The 21,361-nt window shown below is 42.5% G+C and overlaps 1 protein-coding gene across 1 annotated transcript in view; it reads left to right on the forward strand.

The window, feature by feature from the left end:
- The window catches only part of LOC309564346 (membrane-spanning 4-domains subfamily A member 8-like), a gene marked incomplete at its 3' end in the record, with an annotated part of 69,754 nt that overhangs the window by 42,000 nt on the left and 6,393 nt on the right, over nucleotides 1-21,361 (forward strand). Inside the window, exons 4-6 of the mRNA XM_082268972.1 lie at nucleotides 2,829-2,885; nucleotides 8,763-8,924; nucleotides 13,406-13,525. Coding sequence (XP_082125098.1) covers nucleotides 2,829-2,885; nucleotides 8,763-8,924; nucleotides 13,406-13,525 — 339 coding nt within the window. The remainder of the gene's footprint in view (nucleotides 1-2,828; nucleotides 2,886-8,762; nucleotides 8,925-13,405; nucleotides 13,526-21,361) is intronic.

Here is a 21,361-nt window from a genome sequence, read left to right on the forward strand (position 1 = left end):
CCTAGCTAAGTAATATTGTGTAAGCTCATTGTCAGCCTGTGTTGGAACTTGCATTAGGTTCAGGACCTTCTCCACATTCCCATAAAACAGAGGCAGGGACTGGTTTTTGGCAGGTGAGGTTCAATTTTAGTCTCATCAGACCACCTTAAATGCACCTTGAAGATTCTGAGGCCACATAAGAAAATGTGCTATGGTCAGATAAGACTGAAATTGAATTATTTAGGCTCAACACCAAATGATATTTCACAAATGCAATACAGCTCACTATCTAAATAACACCTTTCCTACAGTAAAGCATGGAGGTGGTAATATCGTTGGGGTTTTTGTATCCCTGCAGCAGGGACTGGAGCACTTGTCAGGATAGAAGGAAAAATGGATGGGGCAAAATACCGTCAAATTCTTGAGGAAAATCCACTGCCTTCTGCCAGAAAGTTGTCAATGGGAAGAAGGTTTAACTTCCAACATGACAGTGACCCAAAGCACACAGCAAACATGAGCACACAGTGATTGAAGGATAAAAAGTTGAATGTCCTTGCTTTATTTTAGTCAGAGCCCAGACTTAACCCCCATGTGTGGAATGATTTGAAGACTGCAGTCCACTAATGGTCATTGGTCATTATTAAAATGAACTGAACTTGTTAGTAGAGACATCCCACCAGACTAAAGGTTGTAATTAAAGCAAAAGGTGGTTCAATAAAATACTGACATAAGAAGGGTGATCTTTTTTCCAACTGATTCTGTTTTTGAATTTTTATTTTTTTCTGACATGCTTGTGTTGTATCTTTCACTTGGATGGTATATGTTGCACTAAAAAATAAATCTGGATAAAACAAAAACTGGGAGAGATTCTTTCCTGTGCCCACTGTACCTAGGGTTGATGTGTAGCTTATGATGCATGCCAGTTCTAGTTATACATACCTGGAGAAAACTCACTGCACCTTCCTGGGTACTTACACTTAGCAGGGGGTCCCAGAATGAAATCCCCAAAATCCATGCAAAAAACATTTGCCTTGACAAAGGAGCTGCACTTTAAAACGCGTTGCCTAGCAACCTCCCACACCACTCTTCTACCCGGGAGGACCTCTATCTTGATCCCTGCACAGCATGGAAACTGAGAACCAGCAGCTTCAGTGATACCTCTTCCAGCACTCTCACTTCCATTAGCCAGCTCCCCCCACCAGCTCATCTGGCTCTGCCACAGGCCACAGCAAACGGGTGCTTTTTGCATGGAGCTTGTAGCCTTCATTTTGGTAACCCCAGTTAAATGTAAGTGCCAAGCACTATCAGTTTTGATATCTACTTTAAAACTTCACTTGCTAAACCTCCGCACTGGTGTTCTATCTTCTGCTAGTTGCATGAAAGTCAGAAGCATTTGTGCAAGCTGATCAAATGGTCACTATAATTTTTAAAGAGATTAATTCCTGTATCACCAGCTCCATCTACTGTCCAAAATGCAGCACAGTTTTCACATTAAAGTGGATGTAAACCTTCACATAAACCCAGTGAAGTGAACAGCCTCAGGTGTTGAAATGAAACAAATCTCCCTGCATACATTTTACATGTATATCTGCTGTCTTCAGCGTTCAAGACTCTTTAGAAAGTGCACAATTGTGTTAAAAAATGTTTATTTCTGTTTCAGCAGTTAGATGGGAGTCTGGGCATACACTGTGTGTGAGCTGATTGGAGGAAAAGCACACACTCCCCCTCCAAATAGGCAGATGAACGAAGAAACGTGCAGAGCTGTACTGTGAAGAGACAAGCTCCCTGCTAATCTACCTCTAAGTTATCTCCCAACACAAACTTTCAGCTGCTTTTATCTCCTGTGGACAATGTGGGCTATGTGGGACTTTAAGTGAGACACCGGCAGGTATGCCCAGCGTCTCCATTCCTGTATCGGAAAAAAACAAATTGAAAAGGATTAAAAGAGGTGCATGGAAGCCAGCCAGCCCCCAGTCTGATGTACTCACCCTCCAGTCTGCCACTAACCAAGTAGACCTGTCTCGATATAAATAAAGAACAGGGGTTTAGTTGACACGCATTTGGAAACGCATGTGTAAGCTGCAGAGCCACGACACGGCACCCTGTTTTATCTGCAGTCCCTAACACTTTTAAATTTGAGTGTCTCCACTCTGGGAGCACATGGCTGCTAATGGGTGGATAGGAGGCAGGTGGGAGGGAGCAGCCCAAACTTCCCCCAACCCACCCCCATCCATGACTGGTCTGGTATCTCAATGCTCTAGTAGCAATGTTCTTAAGATGGTGCAAACTGAAAACGACCAGCTAAGAAGCATACACCTCCAACCCCTTGGCGGATGCAGTGTAAAACACAGATTGGGACTTTATATGAGGCAATTTGCCTGTATAGCTCAATGCCTCCATCCCTAATTTCATAAAATATTTGGGACTTTACATGAGACAAGCAGGTCATGCTATGGTCTCCATCCCTATATATGAAAAAACTCTTAATCCTTTTCAATTTGCTTTTATCTCCTGTGTCAGAGAACTTGTCAGAAGTTATCTTGCTAATAACAGAGGAACGAAGTAGCAGAGAGACACGGGACTTAGGGCATTGTCAAGAGATAAGTAAACACTACAGATATATGTGCCCAGGTCAAATTTCATGAATGGGGTTAACATCCACTTTAAGGTATTTCAGAAAACTAGACTGCATTTAGGTCACTAGATGGAGCTGACAGTATAAAAATTTCTCTAAAAAAAATAGAGTGACATTTTATTCAGTTTGCTTAGATGCTTCTGACATTTGTGCAACTAATATTTTAGAATAATATGCGGTTGTGTTCTTACTTTTTTTTTTTCTGTTATTGCAGTACATCATTGCCGGATCTCTGACACTTGCCGCTCAGAAAAAACCCAATATCTGCTTGGTGAGTTTTTATTTTTTAAATTTTTTACATAGCTGGAAAGTAACATTGCTATAAGGTATTGGGGAACAGGTAGCGGGTACAAAGCTCCCTGGGATGAGCAGTCTTTCAGGCACAAAATCCAGTGAGATAGTGACAAACAGTGCGATGTTTATTGGTGCTTAATACAAGTCTATATACAAGTGCTGTACAGTGTTGTAAGTGTAGCACCCTCCTAGGTAGGTGCTAGGCAAAAGCATATGTGTGACCCTGTTCTGCTTATCAAGAAGGCCTGATCTGTTAGTTAGCCTGTCACGTGCTTCCAGGTGTGACCTGTTGAGTCTGGGGAGCCTCCCCACTGTATCCAATGAGGGATCTTGTTGGACAGTGGAGTCAACCTAGCCAATAGCACACCAGGGTTTATGACTGTCCCAGTGGGTGGGCATTGCTGCAATGCATCCTGGGATTGGAAATAAATCCTAAGGAAGCATGTGTCAGGGTGTCTTTTGGCAGGAGCAAAGTCCCAGGAGGGGGTGGCGGCTGCCTCAGCCTCCTGCTGAAGTGAGGAAGGTGGTCCATGCAGTCGGCCTAGGGACCAGAGGTTGAGCTGTGCTGCAGAGGATCCAGTGTGTGCTGACCAAGTGGAGCTGTTGGGCAGAACACTTCTGGAAAAACAGTACCGTGAGTACTCAAGAATCTGCCCAGGGGTCTGCCTAGGAGAGGGGACCACTCCAGAAAGGTCAGGGGATCAAGTAGCCAGCTAACCCAGAGTGTTGCAGTAAAGGGGGTGCCAAGTAGTTAAACCCTGAAGATAGGGAAAAAGGGGGCACCAGGAAGGGCCCTGAAGTTGCTCAGCAGTGCAGTCTTCTATAAAGGAAAGCTACCTCAGGAAAGGAGTACCTTAGGAAGCTAACAGGACTCTTACACAGTCAAAGGCAAAAGTAAAGTAAGCGGCCTAGCCGTGACTAGCTCAATCAGCGTTAACCAGCATCAGTCAGTGTTAACCGGTTGCCGACTGCTCACAGTATATTTACTGCGGCAGTCAGCCCCGGCCAGGCAGAGTGATGTAGGTCTACGTCGCTCGCCTGTCACTCCTTTTAGAGCCAATAGCGGGCGAGCGCGCACCCGCCTCGGCTCGTTCACAGAGGAGTGCGGGCGTGTGACCGGCGGACCTGATGTCCGCCGGTCACACTACGATCGCCGGTACAGCTGGAGAAAGACAGAGCGGCTTATGTAAACATGTCATTCTCCCCTGTGTAAAAATGAAGATCAGACGGTTTTACTATGTAGAACCGTTGATCTTTGTTTTTACACTAGGGGACATGTCCCACTACAGTAAGAATCACGCCCCTAGGACACACTTAACCCCTCTCTGTCCAATACAGTTAACCCCTTCCCTGCCAGTGTCATTTTTGCAGTAACAGTGCATATATATAGCACTGATTACTGCAGTGATGTCACTGGTACCCCCAAAAGTGTCAAAAATGTCAGTCAAGGGTCCGATCTGTCTGCCGAAATGTCGCAGTACCGCAAAAAAAATCGCAGATCGCCGCCATTACTCGTTAAAAAAAAAAAAACACCAAAAATGACAAAAATCTTTCCCTTTGTTAGTAAACGCGATAACTTTTGCGCAAACCAATCAAAATACGCTTTTTGCGATTTTTTTTACCAAACATATGTAGTGTAAAACAATGTTAAAAAATTTTGATTTTATATTGTTATTTTTGCAAAAATTACGCTCTTTTTTTTGTTTATAGCACATGATCAAAAAATTGCACAGGTGATCAAATACCACCAAAAGAAAGCTCTGTTTGTGGGAAAAAAAGGACGTGAAATTCGTTTAGGTACAGCGTCGCACGACCGCTCAATTGTCCGTTAAAGTCATGCAGTAAAAAATCGCAAAAAAAAAACCCTGGTCAGGAAGGGGGTAAAATCTTCCGGGGCTTAAGTGGTTAACCAGCATCAGGCTACCTATAGCGCTTGGTAGTATATACACACCTAGGTGATGATGTTTAATACAAGATTTCAAAAATGTAATATTTGTGTACCTGTGGTAAAATGAAATACAATCCTAGTGTTTATGTATTAACTGATTCACACCATAAAAAACATCTAATTCATTAAAAAAATCAATAAATATATACAGTATATATATACAGTGGTGGATAATTAAATAAATATATAATAGTCAGATATACGGTGTTGGTGGCTTATTTTGATCAAGTCCATAAAAAGTGACTACAGTGACAAAGTTCAAAATAGAATATTTCTTGTGCAAATAATGCTTATCCAACTCAAAAAGTGTAGGTGTTTAGCGTGAAATTCGGTCCACTTTGTAACAAAAGTGCAGCTCTGGTTCCTTTCCACCGTGGTAAGGTAAGGGTGGGTCACTTACCAAATAGAGTGGGTCTTGTATGCTTTATAGCATCAAGACCAGTATAGCTTTAATAGCCTCCAGGATAATAGGAATCTCCTCGTGGCTCTGCAATCATGGGATGGATGGGACGGTAGGTTTCCTCCTCTCCTCTCACCTCCAGTGGCGGCCGGTGTGTTGGGGGGCGCAGGGGCGCCGCCCCCCCTATCCATGCGCCCAGCCCCCTAATCTGCACGCGGGGCGTCGGACACATGGAGTTCAATGGGTTTTTTTTTTTTTTTAATCACCTGATTAGAGCCAGAGGCTCTAATAGGCTTCAGAAGAGGGTGGACCCGGGGTGCAGAGCAGTGCGCCCCGAGCCCACCCATTGTGTGACAATAGCGAATGAAAATTCGCTATTGTCACAAGGATCCTCCTGCTGGCCAATCAGGAAGCGGGTCTCGGATTGGCCGAAAGGCAAACGCATGCCATTGGCCGAGGAGATGCCGGGGGACTGAGGAGAAGCCGCCGCTGCGGGTAAGTCTCTCTTCATTGAAGGGGGAATGGCACACTGGTCCCTGCATTGAAGGGGGCACGGCACGCTGGTCACTGGATTGATGGGGGCGCAGCACGCTGGTCACTGCATTGATGGGGGCACGGCACGCTGGTCACTGCATTGAAGGGGGGCACGCTGATCACTGCATTGATGGGAGGCACGCTGGTAGCTGCATTGATGGGGGGCACGTTGGTCACTGCATTGATGGGGGGCACCTTGGTCACTGCATTGATGGGGGCACGCTGGTCACTGCATTGATGGGGGGGCACCTTGGTCACTGCATTGATGGGGGGCACGCTGGTCACTGCATTGATGGGGGGGCACATTGGTCACTGCATTGATGGGGGTACGTTGGTCACTGCATTGATGCACGCTGGTCACTGCATTGATGGGGGCATGCTGGTCTCTGCATTGAATGGGGGCATGCTGTAGTAACTCTGCATTGAATGGGGGCATGCTGTAGTAACTCTGCATTGAATGGGGGCATGCTGTAGTAACTCTGCATCGAATGAGGGCATGCTGTAGTAACTCTTCATTGAATGGGGGCATGCTGTAGTAACTCTGCATTGAACGGGAGCATGTTGTGGTAACTCTGCATTGAATGGGGGCATGCTGTGGTAACTCTGCATTGAATGGGGGCATGCTGTAGTAACTCTGCATTGAATGGGGGCATGCTGTAGTAACTCTGCATTGAATGGGGGCATGCTGTGGTAACTCTGCATTGAATGGGGGCATGCTATGGTAACTTTGCATGGAATGGGGGCATGCTGTGGTAACTCTGCATTGAGTGGGGGCATGCTGTGGTAACTCTGCATTGAATGGGGGCATGCTGTAGTAACTCTGCATTGAATGGGGGCACACTGTAGTAACTCTGCATTGCATGGGGGCACACTGTTGTAACTCTGCATTGAATGGGGGCACACTGTAGTAACTCTGCATTGAATGGGGGCACGATGTAGTAACTCTGCATTGAATGGGGGCATGCTGTATTAACTCTGCATTGAATGGGGGCATGCTGTAGTAACTCTGCATTGAATGGAGGCACGCTGTAGTAACTCTGCATTGAAGGGGGTACGCTGTAGTAACTCTGCATTGATGGGAGCACACTTTACTTTGATTACTAAAGGCCCCTTTCACACTTTTGTGACCTCAAAGTCATGCAATTTTTTGCCACATTTTTTGCATTTTGAGCACCAGCCGCCACTGCTCACCTCATTGGATATGGGGCCAGTATAGGAAGAAAGAAAGGTGCTCCGGATAGTGTAGTATTTAAAACTTGGTTTTTATACCCATTCCATGGGTAAAAGAATATTGCAAATACAAGTAAAATGGCAAAAAAGGTCATTAAAATATATAGTAAGCGCCGTTATAGGCCGTTTGTGATCGTGTGTGCTAGTACCAAGCCAGCTGCAGAGTGGTGAGCGGGAGATATCCGGCTTGCGTTCCACTTGACGTCACACGTCATGCTGTGCGTTCCAAATCTTTATGATTATGATATAGCTGAGCTAGACTGATTCGTAGTAAGTGTAGCACACTCCTAGGTAGGTGCTAGTGAGAGAGTATAGTCTGAGCTCTGTTTGCTTACCAGAGGGGCTGCAGGTAAATATATTGTTCTCTGACTACCAGAGAGCAGGATCTGTTAGTGAGGTCTGCTCATTGTGCTCAGGATGCAACTCATTCTGTCTAGAGAATGTTTCACACTGGTCCAATAGGGAGGCATATTGTCGGCATAACCTATCAGGCTCTGCCGACAACTAAAATATCTCTTTGGGATGGAATGAAGCTTTGTAACTAAATTAAAGCGGTATTAAACCCAAAAGCAAACATTTATTATATGGAAGCTTACCAATTCTTAGATGTGATGGCTGCATTTGTTTTCCTTTTTTAAGCTTTCTTTCATTTCCCCCTGGTGATCTGGCTAGTAAGTCTGTTGTTCTTCAACAGAACAAGCTGTCCTGCAGATGTAGCAGGTAAAGGGGTGGTGCAAACTGCAGCCCTGCAGTTGTTGTGGAACTACATGTCCAATGAGGCATTGGAAGACTGAAAGTTACAAGCATGAGTCCCAGAGGCAGAGGCATTATGAGACTTGTAGTTCTGAAATGGCTGGAGGGCTGTAGATTGTGATCAGCTTTTATTTATTGTTGTAATCACTTTATCACACAAGGAGGAAAAATCAGGGGCGTAACTACAGGGGTTGCAGGGGTTGCGATTGCAACCGGGCCCCATGCTCCAGGGGGCCCGTGTGGCTCCCCTGTACACCTGGATAGGAGGGGGGGCAGCATGTAGAGAAATCACTGTCCTCCTTTTTCCTCCTGTAGTTGCAGGAGGAAAATGGAAGAGATTGGTTCCTCTGTATGCTGCCCCCGCCAGTCCTCCTATCCAGTTCACTTGTATTCAGCTGTCTCTGGGCCCCTGTGTGCTCCCCCCACTGTGCTCCCTCCCCTCTCCTGTTGGCTGCTGCAGGGGATGTGTCATAGTCAGTGACAATGTAAAAAATAAAATAATATAAAATGAATAAATTAAAATACCAAAAAATAAAAACTACTGACACCAGTGGGTGAACTTCCAGGATCGCAAAGGTCACACTTGCAACCAGGCCCTGGCATTCCACCACCGTGGGGAGGCCCCAAGATGGCAGGAAGGAGGCCCACTGCAGACTGTGAAAAAGGGCCCCTCAACGAGAGTAAAGGGCCCCAGGATCAGTGGGACGAGCCCCAGGCTTGAAGGGAAGGGCCCCCGGCCAGGGGTCCGGGGGCCCTTCATGGTTTTTTGCACCGGGGCCCTGAAGATTCTAGTTACGCCTCTGGGAAAAATAGTTTGTTGTATCTGCTTAGAAAGTATTAACTTACTAAAGTCATGATTGATAAGCTGCAATATGTGTCATTTTTGGTTTTGAGTTTAATACCGCTTTAACACTTTGCAACCTATATGAATAAGGCTGTTTATGGTATTGTTGTATTATTAGTTTATTCTTCTTGTTTTCTCTTTACAGATCAATGGATCTCTGGGACTGAACATCATTAGCTCCATTTCTAGCATGATAGCTGTGATCTTAAACATTGCTGATTTATCAAGCATCTGGATCTACAGTGGTTACGATAACTGTAACACTATTGGGAACTATGAACCTCAACAGCCATGCGAACAGAAAATTGTAAGTGCTATTCTGTTGATTATATAAATATAATATACAGTGTTTTATTTCTTTAATACATTAATCACAAAAAATATGTATGCTGATCCAAATATTATATACTATACTAAAATGGACAAGGTTGAATATAATACAACAAATATAAAATCTTAACCGGTTGCCGACTGCGCACAATATATTTACTGCGGCAGTCAGCCCCGGCCAGGCAGAGTGACGTAGATGTACGTCGCTCGCCTGTCACTGGTATTGGAGCCAATAGCGGGCGAGCGCGCGCCCGCCTCGGCTCGTTCAGGGAGGAGTGCGGGCGTGTGACCGGCGGACCCGATGTCCGCCGGTCACACTACGATCGTCGGTACAGCGGGAGAAAGGCAGAGCGGCTTATGTAAACAAGCCGCCGGTCATTCTCCCCTGTGTAAAAATGAAGATCAGACGGTTCTACTATGTAGGACCGTTGATCTTTGTTTTTACACCAATAGACCTGTCCCACTACAGTTAGAATCACGCCCCTAGGACACACTTAACCCCTCCCTGTCCAATACAGTTAACCCCTTCCCTGCCAGTGTCATTTTTACAGTAACAGTGCATATTTATAGCACTGATTACTGCAGTAATGTCACTGGTAACCCCAAAAGTGTCAAAAATGTCAGTCAAGGGTCCGATCTGTCCGCCGCAATGTCGCAGTCCCGCAAAAAAAATCGCAGATCGCCGCCATTACTCGTTAAAAAAAAAAACACCAAAAATGACAAAAATCTTTCCCTTAGTTAGTAAACGCAATAACGTTTGCGCAAACCAATCAAAATACGCTTATTGTGACACTGTCAGAAAAGGGGTTAACACCAGGGGAATCAAAGAGTTAAATGTGTGCCTAGGGGGTGCTTTCTAAAAATGTGGGGGATGGGCTTGCTGAATGTACACAGAGACCCGTGTTCCTAAATAAGAGGAACATAGAATCCCTGTGTTCATTACCGACAGTACAGCGGTCTGTCGTGTTTACAGACCGCCATTTTGTCTCCACGGGGAGCGATCACGGGTGCCAGGCGGTCAATTGGCGGTCAATTGGTGAATGCGTGTGCCATCGCTAGCGGTCCCGCAAAATGACGTACAGGTACGTCATTTCACGGGACAGAGCCGACCTGCCGCAGTATAAGTATGGCGGTTGGTCGGCAAGTGGTTAAATACCAAGATAAATGATAAAATGCACTCACATGTGGTAAGGAAAGCTATAGGCAATGTGCCAAAAACTTCCATCACTTGGCATTGTATCATGGGTTCCAATGGATATGGATGGATAGATGTATAGATATGCCAAGAAACCAGTTGCTGAACTACCAAAGTTGAAAAGATTGCACTTGTGACCGGTGCCTGGCGTTCAGCCACTGTGGGTGGGGGGCCAATACCTGGCATCTCCCCCTGTACCTCCGGCTGGCAGTTTACTATGCAGTTGATAGGGGGAAGGGGAGGATTGGCATCTCTGTGGGGTCCATGGCATCTCCCTTCAGCTAGAAGTTCCCTTCACTCTACACAGTGGAAAGGGGATGTAGCGGCTTCAGTGCACAAGCAGATCAACTCACTTGTCTACTGAATCTGTTGCCTGCCCGGATCACAGGCTTCTCCCCTCTCCACTGTATAGAGTGAAGTGAACTGCTAGCCAGAGGGAGATGCAACGGGCACTACAGAGCTGCCTAATACCCCCTACCCCCTCCACTGCAGAGTCAACTGCTAGCTGAAGGGCAAGAGGGAGATGTCGTGGGCACTATATGGATCAATGGGAAGGGTCCCAGGACCAGTGGCAAGGGCCCCAAATGGGGTCAGGGAGGCCCTTCATGGTTTCTTGCATTGGGGCCCTGAAGGTTGTAGTTACGCCTCTGCAAGAAACACTACAGTATAGCCTCTCATAGGATGAAAACCAGGAAGAAGTGTTTCTTGGCATACATATCCACCCAAGACCATCCAGAATTGACTATCCATTGGGACCCATGATATAATGCCAACTTCTGAAAGTTTTTGGCATATTGCCTGTTGCTTTTTTTTACTACATATGAGTGCATTTTTACTATTTATCTTTTTATTTAATAAATAATACTACACTTAGGGCTCATGTACACATGGCAGTTGAAAACCTCTTCCGAACTCTGGAAACTTGACAGCTGATAACCGATGGTGAAAAACGTCCATTTTACAGCTTTTACATACAGAGGTTTATGTGAGTTAAGCAGCAGTTAAAAGCATTTGAGGTTAGAAATGTTTTTTAAAATTAACATCAGGAGTCCCTCCCAAATGCCCATAATGCACGAAAAACAAGTAATTAACTATTTCAGCCCTTCTGTAAAAGAAGAGAGCAGTGTGCTTGTAGATGTCTTATTTTTTGTGCTTCACTATGGGTCCAATCATGAGCATGTATGAGGAAATGCTGCTGATGATGCTATTGCTGAGGCTCTGAAGACGAAGAAAATTGTATAAGAGAACCAGAGTTTGTCGCTCCTGGACTCATTCATGGATGCAAACAGCAGCATGTGGTGAAATTTGTGTATTTTTAACATTTTTATATGTTCAAAACTTAGCAGAAATGTTTTGCTTGAAAATGTAAACGCTCATAAACACATTTTACCGCGGTTACACACGGTTGCAAGCATTTGGCGTTTGAAATGCCAGTAAACTACAGTCCTGAATGCAATTTTTCTGCTTTCAAAAAATGCCTGTAACCTCAACGGCCTCTAAACTACGATAAATGACTGAGTGTACACATAAGATAATATAGAGGAGACTAAAGGAGACTTCAGAGAGTTCAGGGGCTGCTGAAAAAAAATGCCCAATTGCTCCCAAACTTCCGTTTAGCAGCTGTAGTGTACATGAGGACTTAGAACAACCCACTCTCCCTTTGGCTTGTGTTTGTGGAAAATATAAGGTACAGAGAGGCCCGGAGTAAAGGAAAGAAGAGACATGGATGGAGGGCCGGCATGACAGGGGTTAAAGGGGTTTGGGACAAGTAGGAGTTTTCAGCCCAGTACGATGGAAAATATAAGTGATGGGACTTTTAATTGGTGTTTTGGACAGGAAGGGGTGGAGCTACAGGGAGAGGTCAAGCTAGGGGCCTCAGGAAGTCTTCAGTCAGAGGAAAGCTGCATTGGAGAATATTTCTCACCCTCCCTCCCATTTTCTTGTACTTCTTGTTTTTTCTGACTTTTGGTTGTGCGGTCCATCGTCCTTGTTTTTGGTTTTTGTTTTAACAGAGGCTTTCTTCTTTTGGGGTGGTTCTTTGTCATGGCAGCAAGCGGGGTACAAGGTCCTGGTAGGTTAGTATGGTGCAAACTTATACTTGGTAGGGACCCGTCTGAGGTACGGCTCCCAGATGGTGCAAACTTATACTTGGTAGGGACCCGTCTGAGGTACGGCTCCCAGATGGTGCAAACTTCTACTTGGTAGGGACCCGTCTGAGGTGCGGCTCCCTGATGATGCAAACTTCTACTTGGTAGGGACCCGTCTGAGGTACGGCTCCCAGATGGTGCAAACTTCTACTTGGTAGGGACCCGTCTGAGGTACGGCTCCCAGTAGTTGGTATATTGGTACCTGCGACTCGTTGTCTCCGAGCCGGTGCTTTGGTGGCTGGAGGCCTAATTAAGTCGGACGCAGGTACCTCCTTCTTTTATGGCTACCGGGACCTTTGAGGCTCCAGTAAAAAACTGGGTTTAACATGTTATTTACCTGTTATGTATACAGTTTGTTAATAAAAGGCTGCTATGGCCATTTAACTCCAACCTGTGTTCACGTGGTTATTTATAATGGAGGAGGAGAGTGATGGTCAGAGCAGAATGGAGACAAATCATCTTTAATCCCTAGTTATGAAATTTGTTGTTATTTCACGGGTGCATGCAGTTTATTGGGTATCTATTTACTTGACCCAACCTCATATTTTATATTTTAACAAAACTTTAGTCATTTATTGTGTTTTTGTACCCTAAACTTAACTCTCATAAACAGGTGCACTAATATCGTGTGACAAAAAATTGGAATTACCACTATTTGTCTCCCTAGGGCAGTGATGGCGAACCTTGGCACCCCAGATGTTTTGGAACTACATTTCCCATGATGCTCAACTACACTGCAGTGTGCATGAGCATCATGGGAAATGTAGTTCAAAAACATCTGGGGTGCCAAGGTTCGCCATCACTGCCCTAGGGTGTCTGATTTTAGAAACTATAATGTTTTGGGGTTTTTATGTACAACAAAATCTTCAGGCCTAAAATGATTTTATTTTGGGCATGTAAACTAAAAACAACAACGCAAAAACAGCTCTGGCAGTGAAAGGGTTGAAGGGACCATAACCTGAATAATGGAGAAAGATACCTGCCATCCAGGACACATCCCCATCATCCTGCACAATATACATTATAAACTACAAACTAAAATATATATATATATATATATATATATAAGAATAAACCACTGATTTACTAACAGTTTTTTGTTTGTTTTTTCTACAGAATGGTGGTTATGCTGTTCTTTCTTTCCTGCTTGTGATAAATTTGCTGCTCTTCTGCGTCACCATTTCCACCTCTGTTTTTGGATGCCGGTCTCTCTCAAAAGTACAAAATGTCACCCAGGTAAGAGACGCACGGGATTACTGTAAAATAAAGTTTCAAGTCAAGGCACCAGCATAGTCTATCATCCACCAGCTTTGGAAACCCCCTTTGCTTTGAGATCCTTGTCCCAGCTCTCCTCTGTGACCATAACTAGGATTGTGTTTAGACATCACCCTTCTCTAGGTGCTCATGAATGGTAACATCACATGCTCCACCTCTTTAAATCAGATGATTTATTTCGTAGCAAATATAGAATAGGTTGGGTTGTAAACTTAAAAGTCTACCTGTATGTATTGGACACCTTCCAATGGGGATCTTGTTACTGTGACAACTGTGAGGTTTAATTGTATATAATAAATCATACTGCGCTAACTGACATGTAACAAAAAGCTGCCAGCACATCGACTGAGATAAAGTTGTCCAAACGTTTATACAAAAAAAAAAAGTGCAGCGCTATAAGGACTGATTGATGCAATGATAGTGTATTAAAAATATTGAAAAAGTGAAAAAAGTAAATGAATAATGGTGAGTCCCAAGTGTTGAAAATTGAAGCAAGAATGTGGAACCATTAAAACTTGCACACATGATCAAATAGGAGAGAATTTCCACACCTTCAAAGTGAATATTGAATGCACTCACCGGAGGATATGGACCCAAGTACCATATAGCAAATGGGTCAATAAAGCTTGAAATTATCCAAGGATCTCCCAAGGAGTGGCTGTTCCCATGGATGTTTACAAAGGATGGCGGTAACCTCTTGAAAAGGGATGGCTATGACTCCCAGTATGGTATAGTTATGTGGAAGTAAGCCAAACAACACAACATAATGTAATGCAGCTTACAATAAAATTTGTTAAAAAAAGGGGATCAAAAAACCTGCAAACACCCATGTATGTACAGTATGTAAACATAGGAATGATGACGGGTGACAGATAACGTGGTTCTGATGCGTTTCGTCATATATGACCTCCTCAAAGGTTATTGCCAGTACCATGGTATTTATAATGTCTAGATTCCGGTATTGGTGATCTCACCTGTGTAGGAGCACTTTCATTACTGTGCCTCGCCGTGGTCATCCAAAATGGCATCGGCATGCAGTCCAAGCCTCGTTTTGGAGTGAAGCGAGCCTAGATATGGACATAACTTCCGGGAATGTGCGGCATGCGGCTCAGGCCTCGTTGTGAAACAAAACAAGCCTCAGTATTGCCATTATTACCGGGAACAAACCAGGAAGTCAGTCATTATGAGGACATGTAAACTGAGCCTTGCTCTGGACAAAACCAGCTTTACTTCCATTATAGTTGAAAACATTTTTTTTGCAGCCGTCATCATGCTAACGGATATTTGGGTGATCTGAACCATCCCAAAACATTGTAACAATGTATTAACATACCTAAATAGTGATTAATCTAATAAAATCAAAAAGTCAATTGCATGATACATAGAGAAGAGAATGAGCAATTAAATATTGATAAAAATAAAACAACATTCTCATATAATAGAGTGCTAGAGCAGAGTAAACATAAGAAAGAAATATAAATATATAAAAGAAATCGGTGGTCATAGAAAAAAATCAATTTAATTCTTTTTTTTTAATAAAAAACTTTTTTTTTAAATTGTATAAGCTGTTGTTATCAATATCATGAATCGTAAATAGGTCTAGGAAGCATTAATGAACGCATTAATGTCCCACTCAATGTTAAGTCCATTTGGCTTGTATGACTGTAGGGTGTAGATCCAATAAGTCTCTAAGCGCGAAACTCAGTGCTTAGTAGATCCCCCACTCCATGGAGCAACAAAATGATCAATAATTTGGAATAGAGTACCTTACCTACCAAGAACCTTATAGTAGCAGAACTACACTCAGAATGGGACATAGCATTCTTGGAGCAATATGTTTCAGAATCCATGGTCCCTAGAAGTTTAAGATGGGAAGTTTCCCCACAAAGTGGGGATTTAGCATTAGACGCTTGGTTTTCATATTTTAATGACTCCGGTCTCAAACTTCTAAAACATTTATTGGATATCAAAAAGAATAAATTGGTGACTTTAGAAAATTTAAAAAAACAAAAAAAGTATTCTAGAGATGTCATAGATTATAAAAACAGAGAAGTTTTTCAGTGGGAAAAAAATATCTTAGTTAACAGACCAGAAGGTGAGGTCAATACTGAGGTAACAGCAGGGGATATAATAGGAGAGGACAGGTCATCCCAAACCCCTATGAATCAATCAAACAACAAACCCGGGGGGTTTAACTTTAAAAGGTAATCCTCAAAAAAAAAAGGAGGACGCCCCAATGAATTTGCCCCTAACCATCACAATCAATCTTCCAACTGGAATGGCCCACAGAGGAGGCGATCCAGTTCTTTAATATGCCAATCCACCCAGGGGCAATTGGCATTCTAAAGATAATTTCAGAAGGGCATCGTCTCCACCCCCCTATAGGCCTCAACCCAATCATGATGCTCACACTCCACAACCATACAATTCCAGAAATGATGGGGTCAACACCCATAACAGATTTTCTCCCCTAAGACAACAATCCCATAGAGGGGGATCCTTATCCATATATGGAGGGAGATTATGATGATCGCAATATGTCACCGTATAATTACAGTCAAGAACTCCCAGGACCTAGTCATGGTTGGGGTTTTCCCCGGGAATCCCACAACAGGAAAAGGGGTCCCGAACAAAGGTCCGTTCATGGTTCGGCATTACTGCTGCCAAAAATTGACATATTTATGTGAATGGGACCGTACTGCAAACACAAGCCAAAAGCTAGCCATTCAGCTGTCAGGTAAAAAAAAAAAAAAACGGCATTCAGGAGGTTACATTATTTAAATACATAGCTCCCAACTGTCCCTGATTTCGAGGGACTGTCTCTGATTCAGAACAAAGTCCCTCTTTCCTCTTTATTTGTCCCTCATTTTGGTCTGATCTATATAGTTGTATATAAAATGCACTTTTTATTTTTCAAAAAGTGTTTCCCAGTGCTAAATCTTTCATCCAATTTCTAAATGTCTGCATTTGTAAATTTTAAAAGCCAATATAAAGGAATAGTAACGGTAAAAAAGAACTTGTGGGCTTAACCAATCATTTTTTGTATAATTCTCCTTTAAGGGGCGTGGTAGGGGGTGTGTCCTATGCCTACATACTTTTGCTAATAGATGTCCCTCTCTCCTATTTCAAAAAGTTGGGAGGTATGCCACTGCACCTGCTCTGCTGTGAAAATAGACCCACAACAGACCACTCTTAGGGTAAAAACAAGCCCTAAGAGTGGATCTCATCTCACTTTAGAGAGATTTTCTCCTACTTCCTATTGCATCTCCAGTACAGGAACTGAAGTGGAATCTCCCCAGCAGGACAAAAAATAGGCAAAAAATTCCCTTGCAAGGGTTTTTAGCCTTCTCTATCTGTCCAAGACTTTAAAACATATGTGCTATACTTACACTTTATGGATGGAGCTATTGAAAGTGTAACCAGAGGCTAAGCTTCTTTTTTTTTTTTTTTTTTTTTTTTTTTTTTTAGATCTAGATAGAGTGGTGAGGGGTTGGAATCACTGTTTTTTTTTATTGCTCTCCTCATTAGGGAGATGCAATCTCGTTAATTGTCCTGATCACCTATGTCACCAGGAATGTAAGTTAGGGTAAATCCCAAATTTTGAGTTGCTACCAGAACAGGAAGAGAGGGGAAATCTTCCAATGGTGACACTTACTCCCACAACAGCTATCTAAGAAAGGATTTCCTTAACATTGGAATGAGATCCTCTCACTTCCTACTGAGTCTACAGGAAATGAAGGGAAATCCCCTGAGACACAGATGGTACAAAAAAAATTGGTGGGGGCTTTAACTCTTACTCTACTTACTCTATCCAGAATTATTTTTTTACCTTAAATTTACTTTAAACATACACACCACTAAACAAGACTCCACCTCGGTCCCTTCCAATGGTTTAAGAATGAGTTTGCCAACCATCACCTAAAACTATCATATCAGATTTCAGTAAACTAAAGCCCAACTCCAGCCAAATGTTTTATTCTGTGTTGTATAGAGTTGGGAAGTTAAAACCTTTATCAGATTTATTGCCGATTGTGTCTCTAAGATGGGAAATCTCTCCAATGGGGGCACAAACAAAACAAAAACAGATTTTTAGCAGGATGAGGTCCAGGCCTTACTGATCTGATGACAGCTCCCTTACTTTTCTATGAGTATCACAGGCACAGGAAATGAGGGAAAAATTCCCCAACGTGGTCACAGATGGATATGAGAACCTGGTAGGCTTTAAGATTTATGAAACTTACTGACCACATTTATTTTAATTCAAGGGGGTAATAATTAGGGATGATCAAACGGTTCGGGTCGACCATTGGTTCGTCCCGAACATTGGCTGTTCGAGGTTCGGCCAAATTTAGAACTTTTTGCTGAAAAAGTTCGGAATTCGGCAACCAGAACCGACCAAAATGCAATGGGTCAGGAAGTGGACTTTAAAAGCCCGTGATTGGACCAGAACTATTAGTAAAAGCCAACTGAGGGGGCAGGAGAATGCTAGGAATGTGATTGGAGTGACTAGGGGGTCCCTAGACCAATCATTAGTGAATACGCCCCCCAGTATATAAGATAGCCCCGGCAAATTCCTAGCATTGTAATACAGGGACATGGAAGAGAGTGGAAGCAGTTCTGTTAAATTTGCTTCAAAAGTGTCATTTAGCATTTATTAGTGTGAGGAAAGGGCTATCTAGTGTAGTTAGAGTGCTCCTTTACACTTTAGTTAGATGCAAAAAATTAGTTTCTGTAGGGAAAGTGTTAAGTGCCAGGGTGACCGTAATGTAGTGTAGGGTGAACTGACTCTGACTGCTATGGCAGGGTGACCAAACCCTTCCATATCAGGGTGACCGCAATAGAGAAAAGATTGTTTCTCTTATGTCACATTCAGAGCACTGATATGACTTCTCACCGGTCAGCTTGCTTTTTGGCTGCAGGCGTGTATAGGGATTTTTGAGCACATGTTTGGAGTCAGGCATGACATCTGAACATGTGTATAGGGGTATATATACACACCCATGTATGTATATATACACCTGCACATATATAGGTGTGAAAGGAGCAGAAAACTATACTTGCGCTAATTAAATAATTAACACCAATATGGTTACGCTCCTATAACACCTATATATGTGTAAGTGTAAAATACATATAAGGGTGTGTGTACATATATACCCCTATACAGAAGTTCAGATGTTTTGCCTGCCTCCAAAGAACCCAAAAAAATGCCCAAAAAAACGCTAGCCCCAAAAAAAAAAAAAAAAAAACGCCCAGGTGTGTTGTTGCTGGCATTTTTTGGGGGTTTTTGGAGGCAGGCAAAACATCTGAACTTGTGTATAGTGGTATATATACACACATACTTGCATGTATTTTTACACTTACATATATATAGATGTGAAAATAGCGAAGCCATATCCCTGTTCTATAAGTGACCTAATACAAACGATCTTTTTTTTCTGGTTCTGGACATGCTACAGAGCTGAAACTTCACAGGTACACTTTTTAGACCCCCCAGATACTAAATCACACAAGAAAAAGTTCTTAAAAATTGTCATTTTTGATAGAGAGCCAATTATTGAAAAAAAAATGTCTTTGGATATATATATCTCTTTTTTTTATAAAAATCTCATTTTTTTTTTTCATTTTTTCAATAATTGGCTCTCTATCAAAAATGACAATTTTTAAGAACTTTTTTTTTGTATAGTATTAATAGTCCCTGGGGCATGACCCAGAACTCTAGGCACTTTTTAAGGGCATTTATTGGATTTTAGGGCTTCAAAATGGTGTTTTTTGATTACCGAAGTTCGGGTCCCATTGATTTCAATGGGGTTCTGAAATCCGGGCCGAACGTTCGGGAAGTTCGGATGTTCTGGCCGAACCAAACTTTTGAAAAGTTCGATCATCCCTAGTAATAATATGTGAAGCTTCAGATGTTCCCTAAAAGAAAGGACATATGTGCCCATATAAAAATTTAAAAATCAAGAAAATGTACTAATGTAACAAAGAACTTTATTAAAATGGCTGTATTTCATTCTCAATCCCAATCCCAAAATAGAACCCTCAGATTAAAATGTACAGGTGCATCTCAAAAAATTAGAATATCATCAAAAAGTTAATTTATTTCAGTAATTCAATTCAAAAAGTGAAACTTTATTTCAAGCATTTCCTGTTTTTAAATTTTGATGATTATAGCTTACAGCTAGTGAAAACCCAAAATTCAGTACCTCAGAAAATTAGAATATTACATGATAAGACCAATTAAAAAAATAATTTTTAATAGAAAAACGTTGGCTTACTAAAAAGTATGTCCATGTACAGTATGCACTATACCAATATTTGGTCGGGGCTCCTTTTGCATGAATTACTGCATCAATGTGGCTTGGTTTGGAGGCGATCAGCCTGTAGCACTGTTAAAGGTTTTATGGAAGCCCAGGTTGCTCTGATAGCGGCCTTTAGCTCATCTGCATTGTTGGGTCTGGTGTCTCTCATCTACCTCTTGACAATATCCCACAGATTCTCTATGGGGTTTAGGTCAGATGAGTTTCCTGGCCAATCAACACAGTGATGTCATGATCATTAAACCAGGTATTGGTACTTTTGACAATGTAGGCATCTCCATAATACTGTTCATCAGAGGAAAGCATGAAGTGCTCTAGATTTTTCTGGTAGAGGGCTGCGCTCAATTTGGACTTGATAAAACACAGTGGACCAACACCAGCAGACAACATGTCTCCCCAAATTGTGATGATTTGGGGAGCAATGTCATCAGCTGGTGTTGGTACACTGTGTTTTATCAAGTCCAAAGTCAACGCAGCCTTCTAACAGGAAATTCTACAGCACTTCATGCGTCCCTCTGCTGACCAGCTTTATGGAGATGCTAATTTTATTTTCCAGCAGGGCTCAGCATCTGCCCACACTGCCAAAAGTACCAATACCTGGTTTCATGATCATGGTATCACTGTTCTTGATTGGCCAGCAAATTCACCTGATCTAAACTCCATAGAGTATCTGTGGGGTATTGTCAAGAGGAAGATGAGACACCAGACCCAAGAATGCAGAGGAGCTGAAGGCCGCTATCAAAGCAACCTGGGCTTCCAAAACACCTCAGCAGTGCCACAGACTGATTGCCTCCATGCCACGCCACATTGATGCAGTAATTCATGCAAAAGGAGCCCCGACCAAGTATTGAGTGATTACTATACTGTACATGGACATTCTTTTCAATAAGCCAACTTTTCTGTATGAGAAATTATTTTTTAAATGGTCTTATATACTGTAATATTCTAATTTTCTGCAATAATGAATTCTGGGTTTTCACTAGCTGTAAGCCATAATCATCAAAATGAAAAACAAGAAATGCATGAAATACATCACTCTTTGTGTAACGCATCTATATAAAATATATGAGTTTCACTTTTTGAAATAAATTACTGAAATAAAATAACTTTTTGATGATTATTTTTTGAGATGCACCTGTAATCCACCATATTCCCGGGAAGGAACCAATGTAAGTGGCATAACTGCTTTAACAGTGTATGACCTAAGGGTCCTAAAAGACTGTTGATTTTGGAGAAACTGAAAAATGTAAATTGCTACTAAACCCACAACAGTAAAATCATGTTTGTTATACTCACTGTGGAATCTAAGGGTTAATCCTCCACATTGTGAAAAAAAGGCTGTTTGATCATTATCTTCTCTGATCTTCCCCTTATCCACTGTCCCCAATCCATCTCCTGATAAGGCAAAGCCTTTGGAGTCACTCTGCATATGCTCAGTTTGGTGTGTATTGCTAGAGAGTTTTTTTTTTTTTTTCAT

Source organism: Pelophylax lessonae (genome assembly GCF_965119305.1).
Source record: "Pelophylax lessonae genome assembly, chromosome: 9".
Taxonomy (NCBI): Eukaryota; Metazoa; Chordata; class Amphibia; order Anura; family Ranidae; genus Pelophylax; species Pelophylax lessonae.